Consider the following 26,176-nt stretch of genomic DNA (forward strand, 5'->3'; position numbering starts at 1 on the left):
GACCTCAGTTTTAAGTCTATCCTTCCCCTTTAAACATACCGGACGTTGCACGATGTCTCAAAGTGTTACATGCAGTGGCCTAAAATAACGCTTATTCTCCAAGTGTTGATGCGAAGTGCACTGCTTCGAAACACATCGAGCAGTCTGGTGAAAACTGTCGCCGCGGTACGTCACTGCATCAGCAGCCTTCTTTGGGACGAAGGGCTGCTGCTAATTTTGTAAAGAAAGTTACCCACTGTGCGACGTTCAGCAAAGGCTCTTTTCCTAGAACCATAACTAAAAATGCTGGCTCAGACACAGTTCGCATATTTCAGTACCTATTTTTCTCTTCCACGAAACATTCACAGGCAGCCAGGCAGCACAGGTAGTACGGCAGCATGAAAACAGAGTCATGGAGTCAGCCCTTGTTTCTTCTCTTCTCATCCAGCGCGTCTGCTAATGTCGTCTCTAAATGTGCCTTCATACACTAGCTAGTTTAGTTCTTTTTAACATCTGGCTCATGGAATGTTCTTAGCGTTACGAGAAATGATATCGCTCCCGAGAGCGTCGTTGCCGGTTTCGGTGTTATTATTCTGGCCTTTATAAATATTAGTTGCGGTCTGAATGACCTCGTTGTGAACGTGCACCTTTTACCCGACATGGGGGCTAGCTACTCCTGTGAACCAAACAATTGGTTTCCTGCCCATAGCATCTGGTTCATGCAGTGCTATCAACGTTACCGTGGTCCCTCGATGAATAACAGATCAGGGTGCTTGAAATCTATTCACCATGGGGACATTCGTAATAAGCAATGCGGTGTTCGTTTGCCATATAATACTTTTTTTTAATCCTAATTATATAGCTTTCATTTCATTCGGGTGCAAGAAAGAAATCAATTAAAAAAATGATGTTCCTCCTGTAGGGTCGTATCCTGCGGCTGTTTGTCAATCACTGAGGCGTCTGTACGTAGCAAACGTACGTGGCGCCAAAGTGTCAAAGCGGATGTTTTCGAAAACGCCGACGCGTAGCTCCAGTGATGACAATTCCTTAGTATACCGGAACTCTATTGAATCTGTGACAACACATCTGTACTATCGTGATAGTGCGCGAGCAACGAGGCCATATGCGCCTGCTGAAAAGGTTGTTTTAGCCAAGCGACGGCTACCTTTCCCCGAATGGATTCGCGCGTTCTTTGATTTTAGACAGTTGTTTCGCGATTATCACCTGAAAGTGAAGCAAAAAATCACAACGGATACGGTTTACAAACACGCAGTACTGCACAAAAGTTGAGAACGAGTACTACGCAGAGCCTCCAGCGACCTCCAACTCTTCCAATCATTCACCGCTTATAAGACTTCGTAATAAAATGTCCTTGTACCAAACACCCAAACAAAAAATAACATGCGTGTGTAACGTGCTAGTTCAGTTTCACTTATGGAAGGAAGTGCGATAGAGAAGATTCCAGCCCCTAAACTACACGACGAATTTGCTTTCGGCAACATTCAGTTAATATTTTTCATTAAAAATGCTGCGCTGATGCGGCTTGAAACTATATCCGGCGCTCGACAAAGCTCCCATATTTTTTCAACGATATAACGTCTTCGTTTTGCACGTCAAAATTCCTCAGCCTACGCGGCTGCTGCTGCAGTATTACAAAGACAGAGCTCCTGCGTGCCATGATGTCACTGGAACATCCGGCCACATTATTACTGCCCGACTTTGCTTGCTGCTACTTAAACAAGAATTCACCCTCAGCGTGTTCAGTGTAGTAACTTTCGGTGGCCGTGCCTCATCATGCGGAGGCATCTTCGAAGGCATCTCTGCAGCTCTCCCGTCTCGTGCCTTTCTCTTTAACTCTTTCTGGAATGCGTAAACTTTCGCCACTTGAGTAGCTTTTTTTTTTTTTTTTGAAGGAGCATTTTATTTATTATTTTTTGTTCGCGTGGTAAAACATGTGCAGCATTAAGCTTGTGTGCAGGTGCCAGCTTTTAAGACGTAATTGTACCTAAATCGCTCGATCGGATTGAGCGTTCGTTGCTAGGTAGTATTGATTGTGCGGTGTATTAACCTCTTGCAGGAATACAACCCTCGATGCGGTGAGAAGACAATTCTGCCTACTTGCGCCAAGAACTGGCCTAGAAAGCATGGACTATGATCTCGCCCCGAGGGTAATTGTTGCCTTGATAATGTGGACGATCCTCTGGAAGGTCACGCATTTCAAGTATGGAAAGAAGACGGAGAAGGTATGATTTTTAGCGGGTGTATACGTGGTGTAAATTAAAAAAGAAATGGAAATAACGAATATCATAAATGCAAAGATATTTCGGCCACCAGCTCGCGCTGTTCCACACTTCGATCCGAGATGATGGAGCAAAAAAAAAAAAAAAAAAAAACATTCTCAAATCGGTTCATTGCAGTACTTATGATTGACTTGACCCATGTTGAAGAACGTAAAACGGATGAAAATGTTACTATACAATAAAAAAAAAAGACGCTAAATGCGAATGCTTTCTTCTATTTTTTTTTGTGTACTTCAGGCTGTATTACTTTTGTTGATTTTCTATTCTTTCTTTCTTTCAGTCTAGAGAAAAACCAAAGTCACGGAGGGCGGTGCTAGGAGAAATTCCTCCAGTTTTTCCGAATGGATGGATTCCAGTGCTTGAGTCAACAGAGCTTGTTGTCGGGAAGGTTAAATCCATCAGTGTCCTGGGTGAGTTTTTGTCTAATTCCTAATTGTAAGCTTATTGATTGCAATGCTTACGTCTGCTTCAATATAATCTAGAACGAAAACGTCTATAAAACATAAAGCTTCCAGCATAATTAGTTGAAGACCATGCTGTGGCCTGTAATCACGTAGTTGAGAAAAAAAGAGGTAAGACATAGAAAAATCAGAAATCCAGCGCTGCCGTCGCTTTGCTTTATTTATTGGCACATGGCTACCTGAAACACATTTCAGCTTTAATTCTAATTGAAGTTCCCAAACCACGTGAAAGCTACCTCTAACCTTACAGTAATTTCATGTCCTTTGGAGTAAAGGAGCTAAAAGAACTTTCGAGGCAAGCAGAATGAGCTCGTTATATGAGAAAAGGTGGTCTCTCTCATCGCTAATAGTATGAATGCAGGCAAAATATACTCTCTAAATCAACATAGCATAATCTAAGGAGAATCCCATATTGTGCTGGTGATATATATATACTCTGCCTCTTAGCGCCAGTGCTGCAGGCACTGGCTTTCACGCAGCCTCTAATATTGCCCTTCAAGTGGTGGTTCTGGCAGTTGTTGTTTTTTTTTTTTGAAGAAAAAAAAAGAAAAGCAAAACTAAGATGAGCGCTTAGCGCAAAGCTGTTCTCGTTTATCTCGAGCACCTGAGCTACGGTCGGCGGGAATAGTAAGGCCAGGGAAGAAGACAGTAAGGCGAAACATAGAGGAAGGATAGTGAGAAAGCAGAGGGGAGGGAAAATATACTCGCCTATGTGCAAAATTACTCTTACATGCACATTCACACGAATATAGCATGCGTCCATTATAGCCGGGGTGCTTTGAAACGTCAAACTCCTTAAAAAAAAAAAATAAGCATAGTGAGAAATCAACTGCCCGCGCGCCAATGGGCTGTCACTGTTTCGCACACTACGTGAGGGGCGCTGCGAATGGCATCACCCATTGAGGTCTTGGACTGAGCACTCCATCCATAACGGAGAGCTATAACTATAGCCTAAATAAAAAGTTCTGTGAACACCGCCATCATCTTCTATGAGTGATGCCACCTCACCTCACGGAAGTAGCACAGTTCATCCTACAGAAGTTCTCTCAAACACTGCGCGCAGTGTCGCGGCAATGGCTGAGCGATCTAGAACATGCAGAGGCCGAAGATACTCGCTGCGCGCAGGCGATGGCTCGAACTCTCGAAGCCCTGGAATAGTTTCTATTTGTTAGTTTCAGCTGCGAATTCATCATGAATTGACGATGTTTGACTGTGCTTGTTGATGAACGTATCTCTGTATCGTTTCCGCCTCGACTCTTGCTGTCGAGTGATTCCGTTTTCACAGCGGTATGGTCCCGCAACTTCTTTCTCCTCACTGGTTGCTTCTCAGCGGGTTAAGCGGCAATTGTTACCGAGAGGTGTCTGAACGCAACCTAGAGGTAACAGACACTCACTGAAGGCAGAAAATGATTACGGTGAAGGCAGTTGAATAGTGTTACCGTTGTCATGCCGGCCCCTCGTGGCTCTTTTCACGGCTGGTTTTGCGGCTGTTAAGAATTAAAAACATCACATAATGTGACCTAAAGGGGAACGCCCGCCCCAGGAAAGCTATTGGTAGCTTATTTTAATGTTGCAGTTAAAAAAAAAATAGAAGAAAGTTGCACGTACAGGATTGAAACATATGTTTTATTCGCTCAGTACTCAGTTCAGTAGTGTTAATCTTTTGCGCCAGTGAGGCTTTATATATATATATATATATATATATATATATATATATATATATATATATATATATATATATATATATATATATATTTATATATATATATATATATATATATATATATATATATATATATATATATATATATATATATATATATATTTATATATATATATATATATATATATATATATATATATATATATATATATATATATATATATATATATATATATAGCCGGTCAACAAATTACATACTGGCATAGAAATCACTAGCCTACCTTTGACTTAAGCGATGTATTAAAACTTTTTTATTGTGATCAGTGCGCCAATCACATCCATCCACAGAGGCTGCTCAGGCAAACTGCGGAGAACATCTCTGAGAAATGTTACAATTTCATTGAAGTTATCCCTGAACGATCGTACATTTTCTTCAGCGTGCCTAAATGCCATCTACGTTTTCCAAATGTTGTGGAGGCCCAGCACCCTAATGATGTCGTATGGGACCTCGTCACTTTGTACGGGTAGAAACCGGATGCCGTGAGGAATAACGGATAGTTCTTTTTTTTTTTTTTTTTTTTAAAGTTCTTTGTTATATATCCGAGTGAAAAAACGGGATCCCAGCAACCTAGAAAAACGTGATCGATGGTCTCTGTTTTTTTTACAGATTGTGCAGTTGAGGGTTCAAGGTACAAATATACCTTTATCTTTAAGCCGCGTTTTTACGGGAAGGGTACCAGTGGGAAGATTGAAGAAAAACGATTTGACGGTTGGTTTTACCGGCATCTTCCTAACTCTCTTTAGGACATCTTGTCCTCGGCCTCCACAATATATGGGTCGGTGTAGAGGTACAGGTACAAACAGGTTGAGCGAGTCTTTATACTATCTTTTTCCTGGATACAAGTACTAAGATACTCAATCGAAAAATGTGCACGCAAAATTTGTAAAGAAAAAACGCCTCTTAAAAATCCAGTGACAGCGCGATTTCTGGCCGGATAACTGAATACAACAAAGTCGGGTATCACGTTACGTATGCGCATCAGCATCAATGTGCGCAACAAAGGGTCTCTTTGATCGCGCAAAAAGAAAAAAAAAATATCGCGATGCAACTTGTCTCAGAAACAAGTTCGAAAAACCAAGGCCACCCCTTTTCATAGGATGAAACAAATTAGTGCGGCTGGTTCACTCCCAATTTGAGCTTCAAATAAAAAATGTGAATACTCTATGCAGTTTCTGCACATTCAAGCGAGACATGCGAAAAAAAATGCAACAAATACCAAATTTTGGTACGAGTACGGCAGGTTTTAAATGCGCTCCTATTCATTTTTACAATATTTCCGGTGTCTGTCGCCAGGTGACGTTGCTCAGAGGACCCTTAAATTTAATAAATAGAATGACGGTTTAGTTAACCAATCTAAATCAATAATTAAGATATAGGGAGAAAAATTAGCATGATAGCTACTGCTACCACACCGTTTTAAAGGGGACGCTCCTATATTCCACCCATTCATCCACGGAAATTTAACAATGAAGATGATGCATGTGCTGTATGTGGTAATTCCAGTGAAACAATTGACCATATTATACTCGAATGTAATGGTATCCATCCGGAAGTCGATGCAGGCGCAGTCACTCTTCCTGACGCTCTGGGGTTTAGAGATACCAGTGGCCGGGTGAATAAACCGGCGGTGGAAACTAGCAAAATACGACTGGAAGAATGGTGGCTTAAAAGCAGAGAAGCGACATAATGTTAGTAATGTAGAAACAAAAATTTCATAAATAGAATGATGTTTTAGTTAACCAATCTAAATCAATAATTAAGATACAGGAAGAAAAATAAGCATGATGGCTACTGCTACCACCCCGTTTCAAAGGGGACGCTCCTATATTCCATCCATCCATACAATCCATATGGGATTACAAAGTAGAAACTACATGGGAAGGGATAAGAAGTACGGAAGCTGTCAAGGTATGCAAAGGATTAAGATAAGGTTGTCCTCTATCCCCGCTGCTGTTCATGCTTTATATGATAAATATGAAACGAAGGCTACAAGAAAGTAACCTAGGTTTTAACCTGTCATATAGATTAGGTGGAAAGGTGGTAGAGCAGCGCCTCCCCGGTTCAATGTATGCAGACGATATTGTGCTGCTAGCGGCTAATCAGGAAGAATTGCAAACTCTAGCTAAGTATTGCGGAGACGAAGGTGACGCTCTAGGTTTCAGTTTTAGCGCAGTTAAGTCGGGTCTGATGATTTTCTACAGCTCAACTGATCAAGGTCTTAAAATACAAGGCCATGAAATACCCAGAATAGCAGAATATAAATATGTCGGGGTATGGGTAAATGAAGGATTGGCATATATTGAAAAGCATGAGCAATCACTTAAGGCAAAAGGGCGAAGAAAGGCCACAATAATGAAGCATAGCGCATTGTGGGGCTACAACAGGTATAAGGTTTTGAGGGGTATTTGGAAAGGAATTATGGTGCCCAGGCTTACTTTCGGAAATGCGGTTTTGTGCCTAAAATCAGAGGTACAGTCGACATTAGAAATAAATCAGAGAGCCGTCGGACGATTAGCACTAGGTGCCCACGGCAAAACCACAAATAATGCGGTACAGGGAGATGTGGGCTGGGCATCTTTCGAAGTACGGGAAGCTCAGAATTAAATATTATATGAGGAACGCCTCAGGAAATTGGACTGTAACAGATGGGCAGCTAAAATATTTTAATATTTGTACCAAAAAAGCGTTGACTCACAATGGAGGGAAAGAACTAGGAAACTAACCACTAAGTATGCTGGTCACAAGGAAGAAGAAATAAAGAGCGTTAAGCAACAGGTGAAAAACACATAAGGTAAAAATTGAATAAATTCTGTGGAAAAGAAACAGAGTGTGGAACTATACCGAAAGTGGAAAAGGCAGATCAGGAAAGAAGCTTTCTTTGATAACTCAAGAGGCAGTGCCCGTCTTTTTGAAGCTAGATCAGGGTGCCTTAGAACAGACAGCTAGAAAAAGAAATTTAACCATAAAGATGTCACATGTGCAGTATGTGGTAAATCCACACAAACAATTAACCATATTATACTCGAATGTAATGATATACATCCGAAAGTCGATGCAGGACAGTCACTCTTCCTGAAGCTCAGAGGTTTAGAGATACCAGTGGCCGGGTGAATGAAACTGCGGTGAAAACTAGCAAAAAAAGAAAAACGATTGGAAGATTGGTGGCTTAAAAGCAGGAAAGTGACATAATGTTAGTAATGTAGAAACAAAATTCAATAAATAGAATGATGGTATAGTTAACCAATCTAAAACAATAATTAAACGTAGGGGGAAACAATAAGCATGATAGCAACTGCTACCACCCAGTTTCAAAGGGGACGCTCCTATATTCCATCCATCCATCCATCCATCCATAACGTTGAACGAAAGGAATCACGCCTTCCTGTCGCAGCTGTCCAAGCTCTTACGTGAACGTCGAACGATTGTTTATTTTTTTTTTTTAAATCAATCCGCAGCCATATTTCCTCTGCAGGTTTACGTTCACAATTTCCAGACCAGGTAGGTATTCTAATATTCGCTATGAAACTTAGGTATCAGCCCTGGTGTTTTCAATGTCTTACCATGAAGAGCAAGTAATAAATTGTAGCAACAATGAACGCTGAGTGTTTCTCAAATTCACTCGAACTAACGGTCTTCGGTGCTTTATTTCCGCAAGAACAATGGACAATTCGAATTGATTACCAGAATGCGCATATCTGACGCGTATTTTGTTGTCTAACTCAACCTTGTTAAAAGTGCACGTCTCTATTCTTCTGATTATGCTCAAAACCTCTGCAAGGTTATTTTTAAAATGTTTGAAGGTTTAATACGTACGCGTTTGTCCTCTACTTTAAAGTGATCTGAAACCAGGTACTCGCTAGCTCAAAAAAAAAAAAAAAAAACTATGAAGCAAGGACGCACATTCTGTTGTGGATGTGCGTCAAAGCATTTCCCACAGTTCTAAACCGAACATGGAAAACTACTTTTAGTATGGAAAGAAATTAGGGGTAATTTAAAGCTAAAGTAAAAGAGAAAATAAATATAGGGTTTCACGATAACGTGACAAATACCGTCAGGCAACTTTCGCCATTAAATAAAACCAAACAGAGCAATAGCTTGACACGCGATTAATTCTTTGTGCCTCCATAAATAGGCTGCTGCAATTTCGCCATAGTTGGTGCGCACAGGACACTGCAACTTGCCTTTGGAAAAAAATAGATCCGGCGCAACCATAGTGCATATCGTGATCAAGGCATGACGCAAAGTTCAAGGATGCTTCTTGATCAGGCAACCGTGGACACTGAGAACTTTTTTTTTTTCCAAGGTTCCTAGTCCTTGGCCCCAGAAGGAACAAAAGAGTCTAATTTGGAAGTGGCAGCACGCACTAACAATTCGATATAGTTATCGTTCAGTGCGATAGAAGCAACATATTCTATACCTTAGCTTTAAAGGAGCCCTGAAATGCTAGCTGCGGTAATATTCAAACGCAAGAGGCCTTAGCACCCATAGAAATGCATAAAATCAAATGTTTTCGAAACAGTTTCTGATTTCATAGGGTGCCTCAATGTTTTTTCTCCGTACAGAGTAATCTCGAATATCTTAGAAGAGATTGTGAAATTACGAGGCTCATTAAGAGGTGAAGTATCTTTTTAAACCAGGAACCGTATACTGGCTAAGAGTAAGAATCGCGACATATTGAAGTACATGTAAGAAAAACTTGCAGAAATATTTTCTGGAATTCAGAAAACACCAATAGATGCGGCTGGTCGATAGGGGTTAGCACAAGTGCTTTGAAGAAAAATGTGGTCAAGTATTCTGTGTCATTTGGAAGTGATTCTATTTTTAAAATTCTCCAATAAATCTCTGTTGTGCTGCAGGACATACCAGAGAAAGGCTCATTATCCCCTGGAAGCTCCTCCCTTTGTGCTGCCGCGTAGGCTGCATTCCCTCGTAAATATTGCACCTCAAACAACACGAACGTTTACGCTAAAGACAGTCCTTTGCACACGATAAAAAGCCGAGCTATTCAGCGGACGGCTGAAACCGTACACAGAAGTCCCGTGCCGTTCGCGGGCTCCAAAGCCGTACAATGCGTCGTTCTCTTTCGTTTTCTTGTCATGGCGTTTGAGGATTGCTTTCTGAAGGCACTTTTCTCAAGCCTGTAAAGTTTGAAAGACAGTATAAAAGGCAACTTTACAACATGCCAGGCTGCACGAGAAGCTTGTGTGATTCGGAGAAACGCCCAGCGGATAGTGATCTTTTCAATGCTATGTCTGGCTTCACACCATATATTTGTAGCAGCGTTTCAAATGCAGATTGTCCTCGGAATGGCGTAGCCTGCTTTGTCACACATTTCTTCAAAGCCTTCGCTAACTTTTAAAGACAGTCCGCCTCCATTCGTGCTGCACGAAACGAGATAATGTTTTTTTTTTTGTTTTTTTTTTTTTTTTTTTACTTAATGTCCCAAAGCGACTCAGGCTAAGAGAGACGCCGTAGCGGAGGGCACCAAAAATTTCAACCACCTGGGGCAGAGCAACTAAAGACCAGATTGCCAACCTTCGCTGGATCATGGAAAAAGCAAGAGAGTTCTAGAAACCCATCTACTTCTGCTTTACTGATTATACGAAAGCGTTTGACTGCGTAGATCATAGCAGATTGTGGCAAGCTCTCCAAGAGATGGGAGTTCCATTTCACTTCATCTGTCTCCTCAGGAACCTGTATGAAGGGCAAGAGGCCACAGTCAGAACTGGGCATGGTCTTAGTGATTGGTTTCCGATTGAGAAAGGAGTGAGACAAGGCTGCATACTGTCGCCCTACTTATTTAACCTATATGCAGAGTGCATCATGAGGAAAGTCGGTCTGGACGAGTCTTCAGCTGGAGTGAAGATTGCTGGAAAACGTATCAACAACCTTAGATATGCGGATGATACCACTTTAATGGCAGAAAGTGAAGTGGAACTCAAGAGACTTCTGATGCGCGTACAAGAAGAGAGTGAGATGTGTGGGCTTAAACTGAACATTAAAAAGACAAAGATCATGGCGTCTTGCCCTATCAAGTCCTGGAGCATCAATGGACAAGAAGTTGAAGGTGTGACAGATTTTCTGTTCTTGGGCTCCAAGATTATTCCGGAAGGAGACTGCAGCCATGAAATTAGAAGACGCCTACTTCTGGGAAAGAGAGCCAGGGCTAGCCTTGACCGCCTAGTAAAGAACAGAGACATTAGTCTGCCAACCAAGATCCGTATAACTCGTGCTATGGTCTTTCCAGTTGTGATGTATGGATGCGAGAGTTGGACTGTGAAGAAGGCTGACCGCCGAAGAATTGACGCGTTTGAAATGTGGCGCTGGCGAAGACTCTTGAGAGTTCCTTGGACTGCCAGAAGATCAAATCAGTCGATATTGTCGACCATAAACCCTTACTGCTCATTGGAGGGTCAAATTCTAAAGTTAAAGCTCAGCTACTTTGGTCATCTGATGAGAATACAGAAGTCGCTGGAGAAAGATTTGATGTTGGGAAAGGTTGAGGGTCGCCGGAGAAGGGGTAGGCAGCGAACGCGATGGTTAGATGGCATCCTCGAGGCCCTGCAGATGAAGTTATGTGATGTTAGGAAGATAGTGATAGACCGGAAAGCGTGGCGTGACATGGTCCATAGGGTCACGAAGAGTCGGACACGATTGAACGACTAAACTGAACTGGAGTTCTGTAATGTGCACCGACATCGTACAGCACAGGGGCGCCTTTCATTTCGCCTCCGTCGAAAAGCGGCCGCCGAGGCAGAGACTCGATCCCGCATCCTTTGGCACAGTAGTCAAGCGCCCTGACCATTGCGCCACCCCGGGGGGTAAATTATTACAGTGAATGTTGCTTACATATATTTCTTTAGGTCGCGCCTTCGCGGCTCGTACACTCCTGCGGATCGCGGTGTTTAAAGTACATCTACTTTTATATGACGCTTCAAACTTTCACAATCTGTTCTATGATGTCATGGTTGCTCTGAACCAAAGGACAATGCAATAGGTGCCTTGTAAAATCGGGAAACTAATTTGAAACCATTCGCTTCCACCTAGTTCTGTGGGTGCTAAGCGTACTTTTCTCCCTTAGTATGCTGCGGCGTCCACGAGCGCCCCCTTTGTTTGTAAACATGGTGTTGGTCTGTACAAGGCATATCCTAATCGTTTTAAACGAAGCTTACGTTGCGTTCCTGGATAAGTCTTAATCGCTTGCCCTATCGTGCACATCGTCCGATCTAAATTAAACTACTCTTCTTGCATTTCCCAATTCTTTTATTTTCTTTGTGTTTTCCTGGCGTACCAAGATTGTCGTGATTTTGTTACCATTTCGGTAGTAATTTAAAAACTAGAGAGCAATCGCCTCATTTCTGGGGGGGATGGGGGGGGGGAGGGGGAGGGGGGGGGCTAATGCAAAATGTAGATGGTATTCTACGCATGTATGTAAAGAAGTGGTTGACTAGGGGTACACAATATGCCAACTTCCTGCGCTTTGAAAAGGGAGCGAGTGCGGACTGAGCGCTGGCTCTTCTCGAACCGAAAGATGATTCAATAGTGCTGCCGCTCTGCGGGGGACAGACTAGCGATCAGGAGCCATCAGAACACGGAAGCATTTCGGCGCCAACTACATTTGCCTATAACCATAAACAAGAATTATGCTCTTAATAAGGGTACATGAAGTACAGGAATCCCTGCAGTCTGAACTCATATGAGTTGCTCGGGCAGGACCTTTAGGCTGCTTTAGCGTCTCAGTATCTACCTAAATGTTTGTTTGCCCACAACAAGACTAGGTGCACCATAAATCCAGAACAGAACATTCCTCAAACATATACAAATATAGCTCGCCGCTTCTACTCATTGGTTAGGGCAGTGCTCGATTGTTGAGCCCAAAGACGCGGGTACAATCTCGACCGCAGCGGCTGCTTTTCGATGGAGTCGAAACCCAAGGGACCCATTTACTGTACGATGTGAGTGCACGTTAAGGAGCCACAAGAGTTTTCCGGCACCCTCCACTACAGCGTCCCTCTTAGCCTGAGTCGCTTTGGGACGTCAAACCCTGTAAACTAAGTCGAACTAGAAACACAGATATGAAACTACGAAATATATCGAGTGATGACACCTAAACATAAAACTGACACTTCGCGCAGGCCAGGAGTTGGTCGCTGTACGGTGCGAAGACGGAACGCCGAGGGTCTTCGACGCGTACTGCCCGCATCTGGGCGCCCACCTGGGCGTCATGGGCCGCGTGACGGGAGACTGCATCGAGTGCCCCTTCCATGGGTGGAGGTTTGACTGTAAGGACGGTGCATGCACTAACGTACCATATTCAGCTAAAGGTGAGTTCGTGTGCGTTTTTCTACTGTAATGTTTGAACCAACCATTAGACTGTAGTTTCCTGCAAAGTTTTCACCTGGCGCATTTGCCTGGCGCATTTGCCAGAGTTTAGTATAATATTAGTGATAGAGCACTAATGCGGAGGTTCATGGGCTAAGAAAATCGCCTTAGGCATGTGTGCCCACTTTTAGTTCTTTCGCAGTAAAAAAAGGAAAAAAAAAGAAATAATTTAGCATGGAGTAGAATCGTGTAATGGAATGTCGTGTGGGAAGGATGCGCGGAGCATGGTTGCTAGTCTTTTTTTTTTTTTTAACATGGTATTTATTACAGGGAAACAAGGTTCTATATACATGAACTTTGTATAAACTATATTTTACGATATCAATGTGAAATTAACCCCATGCACAATGCGGCACAACTAAGCAACAACTTTCGGCATTATAAGCAGTGCAGAACAAATCAAATCACAGAGAGGGAGTCGGTTCGTTCGAACTTAGAGCGTGCGTGTATACTTCGTTTAGTTGATCAACCATCTTTCTGAAGTGGTCTTTTGATTCACAGAGGTGGAGACTCCAGAGACTGTGGAGGCTAATTAGAAATAATATGTCTAACGAACCATCAACAAATAACGGCAGTGCGGATAGATATCGTATAGAATGCGGTGTAAACCTGGGCCTCTTCTTCAATTTCAATGTTCATTGCATTATGCCCCACAAAAGCACTGCATCTTTTTAGTTAATGAAGCAATGCTCACTTAGTTCTGTGACATCACAAAGGTGGTAATTTACTGTAGACATAAAAATGCCCTTTCTGTCTAACCATGTTTTGAGGAGCAATGTGTCGGTGTGTATTTATTTATTTATTTATTTATTTATTTATTTATTTATTTATTTATTTATTTATTTATTTATTTATTTATTTATTTATTTATTTATTTATTTATTTATTTATTAGTACCACAAAGGCCCACGCGAGGCATTACATGAGGGTTTGAAGCGCTTCGGCAGGCAAACAGTTCCAATCTTTTGCTGTTAGCACAAAAAATGACTTGAGGTGAGATGACGTATATGCATGAGGGGGTTGGACGGCTTGTTGATGGTTGATCCGGGCTGAGTGGCGATGCGCAGGGGTGATAACGGCATTGAGCAGGGGTGAGTGATAGAATTTGTGGAAAAGACAGAGCCTGGTGATTTTACGGCGGGATTCTAGGTTTGCAAGGTTAGCTTTATCTTTTAGTGATGAAACACTTGTGTGATATCAATAGTCTGAAAAGGCAAACCTTACCGCTCTGTTTTGGTTGGATTCGAGTGTTTTTGTTAGGTTAGATTGGTGTGGGGGGTCCCAGATCGAGTAAGCATATTCTAGTTTGGGCCGGACTAAGGTTAAATAAGCGGACAGTTTTACGTGAGTGGGAGCAAGTCGTATGGTGTTCGCCTAAGATAACATAGAACACGGTTAGCTTCGTTAGTGATGTTATTTATATGAGATGTTCAGGTAAGATCTTGAGTAAATGAAATGCCCAGGTATTTATATGTAGTTACATGCAATATTTGGTCACCACATAAAGTATAGTTTTCGGTGTGATTTGATGCACAACGATAAAACCAAACTAGAGTAGTTTTGTTTACGTTTAGCTTCATTAACCAATTAGTGCACCATGTTTCAACAAGTTTCAAATCCCACTGAAGTTTATTTCAAATCCCACTGAAATAACAAACGGCCCATGCCGTTTGTTATTTTTCTGTAAATGACGCAGGTCGTCGGCGAACAATGGAATGGTAGAAGACAGGTTATTAGAAAGATCATTAATGTATATTAAAAATAGTAAGGGTCCCAAAAACAGTACTTTGCGGTACGCCAGAAGTGACAGGGGACAAGGAAGATGCGCAGTTATTGGCCCATACGAACTGTTGGCGATTAGTCAAAACATTTTGCAGCCATTCAAACACTAGTGGATTTAAGTTTAGTCGTGAGAGCTTATGCAGTAGCCTTCGGTGGGTAACTTTGTCAAACGCCTTTTCAAAATCTAAAAACAGCGCATCCACTGGTGTGTTAGTGTGCTGACTTCCACCCGTGCAGACTGGGATAGAAGAAGTTGACGGACTGCAGGAACTTCATTATTTTGTGATTGAATTACATGCTCCATTAGCTTGGAGGGAACACTGGGTAAAGAAATAGGTGGTAATTTTTAGGGGCGATGGTGAGCCTTTTTTTTATGCACTGGAATAATGTTTCCCACTTTCCAGTCATGAGGTATGGCATTGTGTTCGAGTGATTGCTGGAAAATGTGGGAAAGAATGATGGCGACAGTATCTAGCATTGCAAAGTACTTCAGCGTTGATGTTATCGACTCCGGCTGATGATGACAGTTTCAGAGATTCGATTAGCAATTTTATTCCGTTACGCTCGAATTGTAGTTTGGCATAGGTGGGTAACCAAAATGTGGATAGTGAGACATGCAATATTGGGGTTCATTAGTAAAGTTGGCAGAAAAGACATGATTGAATGATTCGCTCACAGGATTTTGTGATATGGGTGAAGCTAGGTCGTCACACAGTGATAATGAGTTGAGTGGCTTAGGACTTATCGCTTTCCAAAACTGTATAGGGTTATTGTGAAGCATGGATGGTGGTTGAGTAAAATGTTTCTTTAGCGTTAGCGGCATGATAAGTAAATTTTTTTCCGCATAATGGTACTGTTGCCACGCGCAGGAACTGTTGGTGCGTTTTGCATAACGGAAGAACCTTTTCTTTTTATTCAGCAGTCTTTGTAATGTTTGGTTGAACCATAGGGATGACGGTGCATGATGACTGTTTGTGTAGGAATGTGCAGGGGGATAAGTTCCTCCATTTTGTGTTTGAACAATGACCAGTTCGTTTCAACAGTGCGATGCGAGGAATTAGCAAAGAAAGAATGACTAAATTTTGTTAGTTTGCTGTTTATGGTATCGAAGTCGCCTTTATCATAGAGCGTTAATGTTTTCGTTACTTTTAGCGTGCTGTATCAGGGTATAATAAGTGCCGTGAATTACAGAGTGGTCGCGGAGGCCTGATAGATGCGTGAGGGGTGAAATATTATCAGGATGAGATGTAAGCACGAGGTCGAGGACGTTAGACGAGTGGTTATTTTGTCTCATAGGAATAGTAAAGAGTTGCGATAAACCAAATGTGAGACCCGTGTTAAGAAAATCGCTCTCGACATTCTGCTTAATTAATGTCATCCCGAGATTGTTCCACGTTATTGAAGGAAAGTTAGTCACCGAGTATGAGTAAGGGTGTGTTTACGTGTGATTCGGTTATGGAATGGAGCGTGTTGTGAAATTCCGTTACAAATGAAGCGTCCGCATCTGGCGGGCGGTAACCACTGCCGATTATCAGGTGGGTTTGTGGCTTTGGAATGAACGAATATTAGCTCCAAACTTGAGCTAATATTTATTGGGCAGCAGAGCAGGCTTTCATGAGTGGCGATCAAAACGCCGCCGCCTCGCCTGTCTGCACGATCATGACAAAAAATGTGATAGTTGGGGAAAGTAACGGGTAGTTCGGCATTAGCGACTGAAGGATTCAACCATGTTTCAGTTGGGAAAACTATTTTACTATCTGTTGTGTAGATGAGGCTCTGTAAGGGATCCAGTTTTGTTGAAATGCTACGGATATTAGTGTGAAGGAAAGTGACGGATTTAGTTTGAGACTTAGGGCTTGGTGTAGCGTCTAGCTATGGTGAATGTGGAATAGGGGTGTCATGTTGTGGTTGGAGTGGGACAACTGTCTGTGAAGGGTGATCGAACACGTATGTGCAATCATCTACAGTGAGCTTGTTGTAGCGCAGCGATTTTTGGGGTTGTGTTTTCGAAACTTCGAGGAGGTGTTTGCGGGCCAAACGTGTTCTGGATGAGTAGTCTCCTGATATCGAGTACGGAGCACCTTTAAGGATTTTGGCATTCGACATGATAGCTTCTTTTTTTTTTTAATCAGAAAACTTTGCTATTATTGGTGTATTTTTGTTCAAAGAGCTACCTTTACTATTTAAAGCCTATATAAAGCGTGAGCTTTACTACGCCCTTCCGTAACTTGGCTGGCGTGGGGTCATATGGTCTTAAACGCGCCTAACGGCGCGCGGCCTCCACACCGCCCACCTCTCGCACATGTCACGTGGAGCCGGCGACGCTCGCTTCTTCTTCTTCTTCGCACGTGCGTCACTCGGGGCCGCCGGCGCTCGTTTCTTCTTCATCTGCTGCTTCGCTTCTTCTTCTTCTTCTTCGTACGTGTGTCACTCGGGGCCGCCGGCGCTCGTTTCTTCTTCATCTGCTGCTGCTGCTTCGCATCTTCTTGTTCTTCGCACGTGTGTCACTCGCGGCCGGCAGCACTCACTTCTTGCTGCTTCGCTTCTTTTTCTAGTTCGCGCACCTGCTTATTCTTCTTGTCGTTCTTCTTCGACTCCTTCTTTTACATATATCTGGTAAACATCATTCGCACCGGTTTTTCTTATTCTTCACACACCTGGTAAATATCATTCGTACCGGTATATCTTTACAAATATACAACATTGCCTGACAAAATGCCACACAGATTTCTAGTGCACTGCCTACCCTTCCTTTTCCCTCTACTGCCACCACTGCCCATGTGGCTTGCCTCCTGGGACCTCCCCCTTCAAAATGCCCACGACACCTTCATGTCGCCTAGACCCGACTGTGATGTCCTTGAGGTTCGCAGACATCCATGGAGGAGTCGGGCGTTTTCGCTTTGTCTGCGTAGGTTTAGCCGTGAATTTTTTTTATAATCTACAGATCTTAGTTATAGCAGTTAATCGCCCACGTACAAGCTGCAGCTCCCCCTCTCACTGTGCGCCGTCGTCTCTATCAACTTCTATATCCGCACAAGCATGTACGGACGTCCTACTCTAACTACGTTAAAACCATACCCCTTCACACGACGGAACCAAGCAGATGCTGGAAATTTTCTTACCTAAAACCGCAAGTAATTCGTCAAATCGCCTCACTGGGTCGCTTCATTCAAATATAGCCTTAAGGGATTGGTAAATAAAAAAAAAAAAATAGAGGGTCTCTTAGATGTGTCTTAAGACGACAATGGCGAAAGCCTATACTATCATTGCCTTCTCAACGTTGGCCATTTATTGGTGTTCGCTGCAGTGCTACCTATAATTATAAATGGTGTACAGGAAAGGAAAGGCGCAGTATCTGTCAAACTTCCTCCGGCAAGTGTTAGTTTGAACCGCGGTGGTTTGGACGGTACACCATATAACTTCTATCACGTGGCGTTCCTTGTCGTGCGTTAAATTGTGGGATTGCAAATGGCAGGAACGCTAGACAAGAACATTCTCGCGGAATATGACAGGTCTCGCGCACAGATCTCGCAAACAAATCCAGCGAACAAATCTCGCGCTCAAATCTCGCGCACGGGATTTCGTTCCATGAGCATAGAAAGGCTTTCGCTTTAAAAAAGCGGGCAGCTGGAGAATTTCAGCCTTCATCAACTTGGAATTGCATGTGCTGCGCAGCCCCGTCGTTCGTCAAGGCAAAAGCGTGGCCATGCAAGGAGCTGCTGGGTCTGGTGTTCGTCTGGTACCATGCGGATGGCGAAGAACCGTCGTGGGATGTGCCGGAGGATCTACTGGGCGAGACTCTAGAGCCAGAAGCTACCGGGCGCTTCGAGCACCTAGTTCACTGCCACATCCAGGATATTGCTGAGAATGGGGCCGATATTGGCCACTTTAACAAGATACACAAGGCGAGCAGTTTCGTCGGCGGCGCCGAGTTCAGGAAAACCCTGGGTGGGTCGTGGAAGGGACGCCTCTTCCAGCACCATTGGGAGGCCATCTGGAGTCCCACGAACAAGAAACATGAGGCTGCGGTGATGATTGAATCATCAGTGTCAATCCTCGGCTGGAAGCCCAACTACCTGCGTCACCACATTGAAGCTCGGCAGGTACGTTGGGACCATGGACGCAGAGTTCAGACCGCGTTATTAGCCCTTCATAATATGGTTCCCCTGCCCGTTTAAAAAGAAAGTCATAAATCGGCAACCCAAGACAGTGATATGTCCTTAAGGGCATGCATTCCTCACCAGAGAAACCATTTGTAATAGGTGGCTAGCGTTGTCTTGTACAAGTGGGGAATGCTGAGATTTGTTTTATTCTGCCTGCGAGCACGCCTGTTTATGACTTCCTAGTAATAGGTTTGCTACGACACTCCAACTTTATGTAGGCGACACATTATCTGGTACCTTTTGCGTCTTTTTATTTCGCAAGAATTTTCTATCGCCAACAAATAATAGTTAACTATTGATCTCCAAATGATAAAGAAATGTCCAACATTTCAAGTTTTTAAATGCAAATAGTGTCCTGCTGAGACACAAAAATGGCGAACTGCTGTTTTGCAGCCGCAATGAGTGAGCAGAAGGTCCTTCTAAAAAAGAAATTAGCAGTCGTTTAACCATAGTTGAACCGATCGAGTTAGACGAGGGCAGCTAGGTTTTGCATGGCTTAATTTTGGCGCGGTTTAGCGTTTGTTTTAGGATTCTACTCATGAAAACCCTTTCAACGATATATACATGATGATGTAGCATAAAGTTGAATTTTAAGCCTGGATGATCTAATTAACGGTAATTGACTACGAACGACTTGCAATTAGCCTAGTGCAGTTTTACTCGACATAAGCTAAACACTGATATATAACTTGATGCTGTAGTATAAGTCAAATTTTTATCCCATTTACATAATTAACTGTGACTGACAGCGACGCGTAATTAGTAAAGCTCAGTTAGGCAGGACATAAGCAGTACAAACAATATAGCACTTTTGTTGCTATGACTTGACTAGAAAGTTTGACATTGGAGCTGAGCTGAAGGTCAAACGGATGCAGTCTGCCGTTGGTCGACTTTTGCATTGAGAGGAGTACCGCTCTAATACACTAAAAGAACCCTTGTAAATTACTGCTGCTTTGCTGACTGAGACAGCATGGCAGATCAACTAATATTGTTTTGAGCTCCTGTTGAGAACTACCGAGAGTACGAGAGAGACCGCTGAAAAATCTGTGCAGTGGAAGAGTACAACTGAATATAAAGTTGTGCATTCACACGGACATGGAGTTAGTTCATTACCCGATTTTGTAAAGACGAATTGTTTGCCGATCCATACTTCCCGGAAAAGTAGTGTATGTACGTCATTTTGATGCAAGTATTGCCAGTGCCCGTTTAATTGATGGTGTCCCGTACTATATTCGAAGGCACAACGAGGATTGCTTTTATTATTTTAAAGATATGGTTTTTTTCTTTCGACATATAAGTAGTAGAGCCTTGTATTGTCAAAAGTTCTGGACAGTTCTTCGCTGGCGCAGTTAAACGTAGTACGTTGCGGCCTATCCCACTTCAATGGTAGAAGTCGTATTTTTGGTATAAAGGATAATACACATAACGGACTCAATTTTGCCACAGGATTGTGGTTCTATGCGATCTCCCGGCCGCACATGCCAAAAGCAGTAGCGTCTCAACGCATCGCTTAACAGTTCTCCCGAATCCATTGAAAAGCAATGGGGGTATATGCAGGCAAAGAAAACATGAAGCACTTCTGCGTGGCAAAAATGTGATTTTTACGAATCTGCAGCAACAGTCAATTTTCGCAGCGGCTTCATGTAGACAAGGACTGGTCTTTCCATTATTCAGCGCCGTGCTTTACGAAGCAAAGTAAAAAACATATAGTCAGAAATTGACGTTTCTATAATACATTCTTTACATATCGCGCTGCGCGGCTAAATGCCAGGGAATTAAAATGCATGTACAGCCGTCATGATTTTTAATAATATAGCGCGAGCGCCGGCCAAACTGCTGGTCAGCACCTTTTAACGGCGATAGCGTACAACACGACAAGAGATAGCATCGTCTGCTAAGCTCTTCCGATGACGAGGGCACACGTCCCGCCACAATATCTGTTCGCGAAAACCCGACGGACAACAGAGTGCATGCGCAAGAATAAGATGTGATGGATATGATTTTCCTCTTTTTTTTCCTATTAAGTCGGGCCACGGTGGCAAAACAGAGTTTAGGTAAGAATAAATAAAGAAAGCAAATAAACCAGCTCGCAAAAAGCTTTGCCTAGAACGCGAACCTTGTGATTTGGGGAGAACATGATAAAAAAGGCAACAGCACACGTGTTGTGCCCTTCTGACCGACATTTGATTTTTTTTCGAACAGATATTGTGGCAGGGCATGTCTCTTCGCGATCGGAACAGCCTAGCAGATGATACTCCACCTTCGTGCGTTTGGGCGAACTCTCGCCGTTATAGACGCTTATCGCCGTTATAAGGCGCTGACCAGCAGTTTGGTGGACGCTCGCGCTATGTTATTAAAGATCAGCACGGCTGTACACGCCATAAGAGTGAGCAGTGCGCTTTGGTGGGGGGTTATGTTCTGCGCACAATGAACCTCCTGAATGGTCGTCCTTTCTCAACGTGCATGTGTGTCTTCCGGAATTTCTGTTTGCGGATGGAGTGATGGCTTGATGTTGCCAGAAAAATGAGTGACTGGATCGCTAACGAGTAGAACCGTCACCATTGAGATTTTGAAAAGGCCAGCGCACTCCTGCAGCCTACTTCACGACTGCGGATGAGCGATTGCCAGCAAATGAAGCTGCGAGTGCAGGTGTCGCAGATCTAAGTCGAGTAACGTGGTGTCCCGTCGCCACTTTACCCAAGCCCGTACGCGAGGATTCATTTCACCCCTTCACTACTGTGACGTTCCGCGCTGGGAGAGATGTTAATGCACCGCCCTTTTTTCATTCTCGGTGGGGACGGTCCAGCCTACCTGACCGCGAAATGCAGTCTGCACATGATTTCATTGATCTAGTCGCGCAGTTTTGAGGGGTGATAAAAAGCACCGGCTTTCTGTCACATAGCTTAAGGTCGAATTGGAATTGCTCAAGGTCGCATTGCCCGAAAAATTGGTCCCACAATTGTTCTCATAAGGGAGTAATTACTCATTGCATCCACCCAAGCGCAGCCATACGGCTACAAAGGAAAGCTATACAGCTTTCTCAGAAACTTCGTAGTTAAAGAAAATTCGTCCTGATCCGGGAATCGAACCCTGGACCACCGCCTTTCCGGGGCAGTCGCTCTACCGACTGAGCTACCCAGGACGGTCAGCAGAACAGACGGTAGGGCGAGAGCGAATCGATCTATAACTCGAAGTGGGAATGGTGTTGGTCAGATATTTAGGGGAATCCCCCAAGGTGGAGTAGATTTGTACAAATCTACAAATCTACTCCACCTTGGGGGATTCCCCTAAATATTTGACCACAACTGTTCTCATTTCCTTGTCTACTCTTTTGTACTAACAATACCTGTGATGGGATGTGCAAGCTCAAAGCCCATGAAAGTAATTCCTGTGGAATCTTAGAAGGCCATTCGTGCGCGCCATCGCAACTCGGCAAATTTTAGCGGCCATTCAGAACTTTTCAGCTCAGAAAGATGGCTACAGACTTAGCAAATGTCGACGAATGACTGCTGAAGCACTGCAAGAAAGTATGAGGTCATTGCCATTTGAAGGACGGCACAACAAATCGCCATGCAGCGTCACGAAATGGTATCGATGCTGTACACGAAGGATGGAAACTCACCTGCGTGAGAATACATGTGTATGTCAAGGTGAAATACATAATAATAGGAGAACAATAAAGCACAATACGCGTGAAGAAAATATCCACTGGTGAAAGAAAATGCCAGCTAAATCCTCGACACAACTCTGATATCGCTAATGCAGCAGCCCCAAGAGAAACGCTCCGCTGGATACAGAGGTGAATCTTCGTTCAGATAAAAAAAAAATGTCTGCAAAAAGAAGAACGGGAGCCATCACTTTTTCTTTCCATTAATTTTCGATAGACGGCATGAAATCCCACAGCGTCAACGCTGTCATACAGTAATGTTAGTAAATTGCCGAATAATGAAACTACTACAGGGTATTTAGTCTGTCAGCAAATGCAGGCTTTTTGGGTTACAACAGAACACTCATCGGCAAAGCATTGTCAGCGACGGTTGAGGCGGGGTAGGTTAGGAGCGTTATTGGAATACTGCTAAGACTCGTTATCTATCAGGCCAATTGAAGAGGAGCGGCGTTCCGTTCAATACATCGAACGGCGGGCGAAATCGTAGCTCTGTGTAGTACTCTGCGACTTCCTTATATTTCTACATCGAACTTTCCCGGGCATTATCTGCGTGTTCGCTCTAGGCAATTATGCGAAATATCCGCGTTCTATATGTACGCGATCGAATACGCGACACTTTATTTACGGGACGTATATGCCAACAAGTAATGGAGGTGGCTTGAGGGTCGATATTCATCTTTAATGCTTGTCTTTAGTTGTAGGCTATAGAAAAAAGAAACAATCTGATGAACGATATGAAGGAGTACAAAGTATCCTGTAAGAAATGTGAATATAACCAGCAACTTGTTCTCACTTCGCTTATTGCTACATATTTCTAGAAGTGACTGACGGGAAATTGAAATATTTGCAATGAATGACGGAAGCCAAGCGCTTTTAGCCGCTCTATACGCCTTACAGGTCGGCCCCGCCCTCGTCGCCATCTGCGTCTGGGGTCGCACAGGCCACTACGTCGCCATCCAATCACTGCGGCCCGAGGCGCCTTTCGACATCAGGGTTGTGCACAGGTTGTACTTCGAACCACAAGTCAGTTGGATCTTCCGCAAGTTCTACACCATGACGCTCCGCAACATGGTACGCTCCCTGTCAGCTCCCTAGGGTGGGGCGTTGTGCGTCGGGGATAATTTGAAGGGGATACGGAAATGATTACACTATGTGATAGAGATCGACCACTGCTCGCCGTAGCACCGAGCTGCAGCTGCGGGGTCTGAATAAGTATAGCAGAAGACGTATTGGCGGTGCAGTACAGAGATAATCTGCCGAAGCGAATAAACCGTCAGGAATAGCCATGACGTCTGTTATGACCGAGAAAAGCGCGGTCTATGTGATTTATGCACTTTCCTGGCGCACATCAAGGATCTGGACAAAGGAGACTGGTTTACAAAACAGGGTATGTCGTGCGTGCGTCCACGCAAGCTTGAAACACGCCTGCTGATTCACCTGGGGGAGAGAGAGAGAGAGAGAGCTGCGCGTCCGTCAGTGAAAAGTGAAAGCTACGTATGATAAAGTGGGTGAAATGTGCAGCAAGGAAAGCTTCCAGGATTAGGCGTTCGGACTGCGCTTGGTAAACAAACCGATGTTGTAACACTCAGAGCACGCCCCCCCCCCCCCCCCCCCCCCCTTCGTTCTCAGCGCAATGCGGCGAAATATATGCAGCTTACACGAGGCACCCTGGCCCGCAGAGCGAATCCACGTCAATTAAGGGCTGTCCAGTTCAACGCCTAGCATCGGCATCGACGTGGTGTTATTTAGGAGTTTGCCATTCAACAAGAACTGCATATGTGCATACAAAAGCCGGAGTCTGCCCTATCATCGGCTTGTGATAGACATTAAGCTCGTTTCTTCAGCTTACTGCACTAGGCCAATATTTGTGCACCACTGAGAGGTCTCGCCCATAGTTGTCTGCATCTTGGCGCCTATCGTCTATTTTCATTGCTCATGCCAATATATCATCTGCATCCATTAAATAAAGATACCTAAGATACTAGACATTTATCATACCAAATGAAGAAACATTATGATAAAGATGATTGGGACCAGATAAGGTGTACTTAGGTACCGGTTGACACAACGAACTACAGATGGTGAACAATAATTAGGAGACCTGCACTGCTTTCTAGCTTAAAAGGTTACTTTGTCACGTATACGCGGCGCCCAAAGACCTTGAGCAGGATCGGGTACCGAGTTTTCTTTCTGTGTTATGTTTTGCTCGTCGAAGAAAGGATGGGGCCACAAGTGAAAGGATGGTCATCATAACGTGGAAGAAGCTTTTATAAGGAATCTCGAACCAAAACGAGCGCAAGAAAAATGTGCTCGAACTTCAGAGCACTCACACAAATACCTGTATCAATCAATCGAGCTAAAAAAATTGAGCCCTAACATGTGTTAAGTCCATTCGTGTAATTCATACGGGAGAAGTCTTGAAAACAATCTAAAATAAAGTCACTTAAATACTGCCATGGTGTTTTTCTGCTCTTCCCTCGTTCGAGTGGCTGGATGTAACATAGAGAGAGAACAGGAAGTCGGTGTTCGACTCTGTGCCACATAACAAACACTGCCGACATGTTATGCCCATCGCAGGTAGATCGAGATGTGGCCGTGTGGAATTACAAGACATACCTGAAGAGGCCTGCGCTTGTGAGGGAAGACCAATCAATCGCAGCCTACCGCAAGTGGTACTCGCAGTTCTACAGCTCCAGCAGCCCCACGTGGCAGGAGATACGAGAGCAGTCCCTGGACTGGTGATCCCCAAGAACTCCACGCTTTGGACTCCGGTGCTACATCTGAGCTGTACTGTGATATATCGACCTAGATGCCCTTCCTCTGTTACCGCCACATACGGCGTCGTTCTGTGCGCGCACTAAAACAACGCTGCGACCTGACATCTTGCACAGCAGGGTTTTTCAGGGAAGCGATTCCAACCTGCATGCGCCAGAGCGCGCGTTATTTCCCGAGGAAAAATATTTTGTCGCTTCGGCGGCAGCTTTCTTTTGTGTGCGCGTTCATGCAAGCGTGAGCAACGTCAGTCTGGCCTGAGGTTGCGGTTCATTGTATTTTATTCGTGTCAGTATATCGGCGGTAGAAGTTCGCTGAACAACAAAATCGAATATGCATAAGCCACATATGCATGCATAAGTTCTAGAGTACTTGCTTTTCTTTTATTGTTCCCTACGATTTGCGCTTTCGCTTTGGGCGCCATCCCCACAGTCCTCCGGGTACTCACCAGGTCCGGCAAGTGCCTCCTCCGCAGCATCCTCTAGAGAGAGCAAAGTCCAGTGGTTGCACATCCAGTCACCTACCGGTAAAAATGCATCTCCTACATGCGAACCAAGCCCCTTTCAGACCAATCAGTAGCTCCTTACTACAAAGGTGAAAGCAGGCAAAAAAAGTTATGCATTCTTTTTTGTGAAAATTTTTTTTTTCCAGCCGAGGAAACATCTCAAGGCAGTTACGATGCTGCCTAATGTGAAGTTTGAGTGCAGCCATTTGAGCGTTTTGCTATATTATGAGGCAAAGAATTTGAGCGACGCTTGTATGTATGTATGTGCCCCATTAAAAATCACTCATTTATCTCACGAGTCAAAGACAGTTTCTCAGAAGTGAAAGAAGAGCCCCGAGCGTGCGGCGCAGAGCTCGTGGTTCTTCTCAATAATGCTCTTTGGCTCGTGACTCTCTCGTAGCTCACGACTCTCTTTTTATTCGGTTATACCAACAGCAGCAG

The 26,176-nt window shown here is 43.8% G+C and overlaps 1 protein-coding gene across 1 annotated transcript; it reads left to right on the forward strand.

Moving 5' to 3' along the window:
* The first annotated feature begins 2,565 nt into the window (after positions 1–2,565).
* Positions 2,566–25,200, forward strand: LOC146202447 (cholesterol 7-desaturase nvd-like). Its single transcript, XM_084584659.1, has 5 exons — positions 2,566–2,689; positions 12,600–12,788; positions 18,304–18,731; positions 23,356–23,529; positions 25,036–25,200. Exons 2-5 carry the CDS (start codon positions 12,689–12,691, stop codon positions 25,198–25,200), a joined length of 867 nt encoding a protein of 288 aa, XP_084440785.1. The 5' UTR covers positions 2,566–2,689; positions 12,600–12,688.
* The last annotated feature ends 976 nt before the right edge of the window (positions 25,201–26,176 follow it).

Source organism: Amblyomma maculatum, chromosome 1 (genome assembly GCF_055883805.1).
Source record: "Amblyomma maculatum isolate TAMU_Amacu chromosome 1, ASM5588380v1, whole genome shotgun sequence".
In the NCBI taxonomy this organism is placed as follows: Eukaryota; Metazoa; Arthropoda; class Arachnida; order Ixodida; family Ixodidae; genus Amblyomma; species Amblyomma maculatum.

What these genes read in the sequence shown, in the direction of transcription:
- LOC146202447 (XM_084584659.1), top strand. Translation starts at nt 12,689, where the DNA reads ATGGGCCGCGTGACGGGAGACTGCATCGAGTGCCCCTTCCATGGGTGG. An exon ending in CGTACCATATTCAGCTAAAG is followed by an intron (nt 12,789 to 18,303) that starts GTGAGTTCGTGT and finishes TGTGCTGCGCAG; the next exon opens with CCCCGTCGTTCGTCAAGGCA. An exon ending in ACCACATTGAAGCTCGGCAG is followed by an intron (nt 18,732 to 23,355) that starts GTACGTTGGGAC and finishes TACGCCTTACAG; the next exon opens with GTCGGCCCCGCCCTCGTCGC.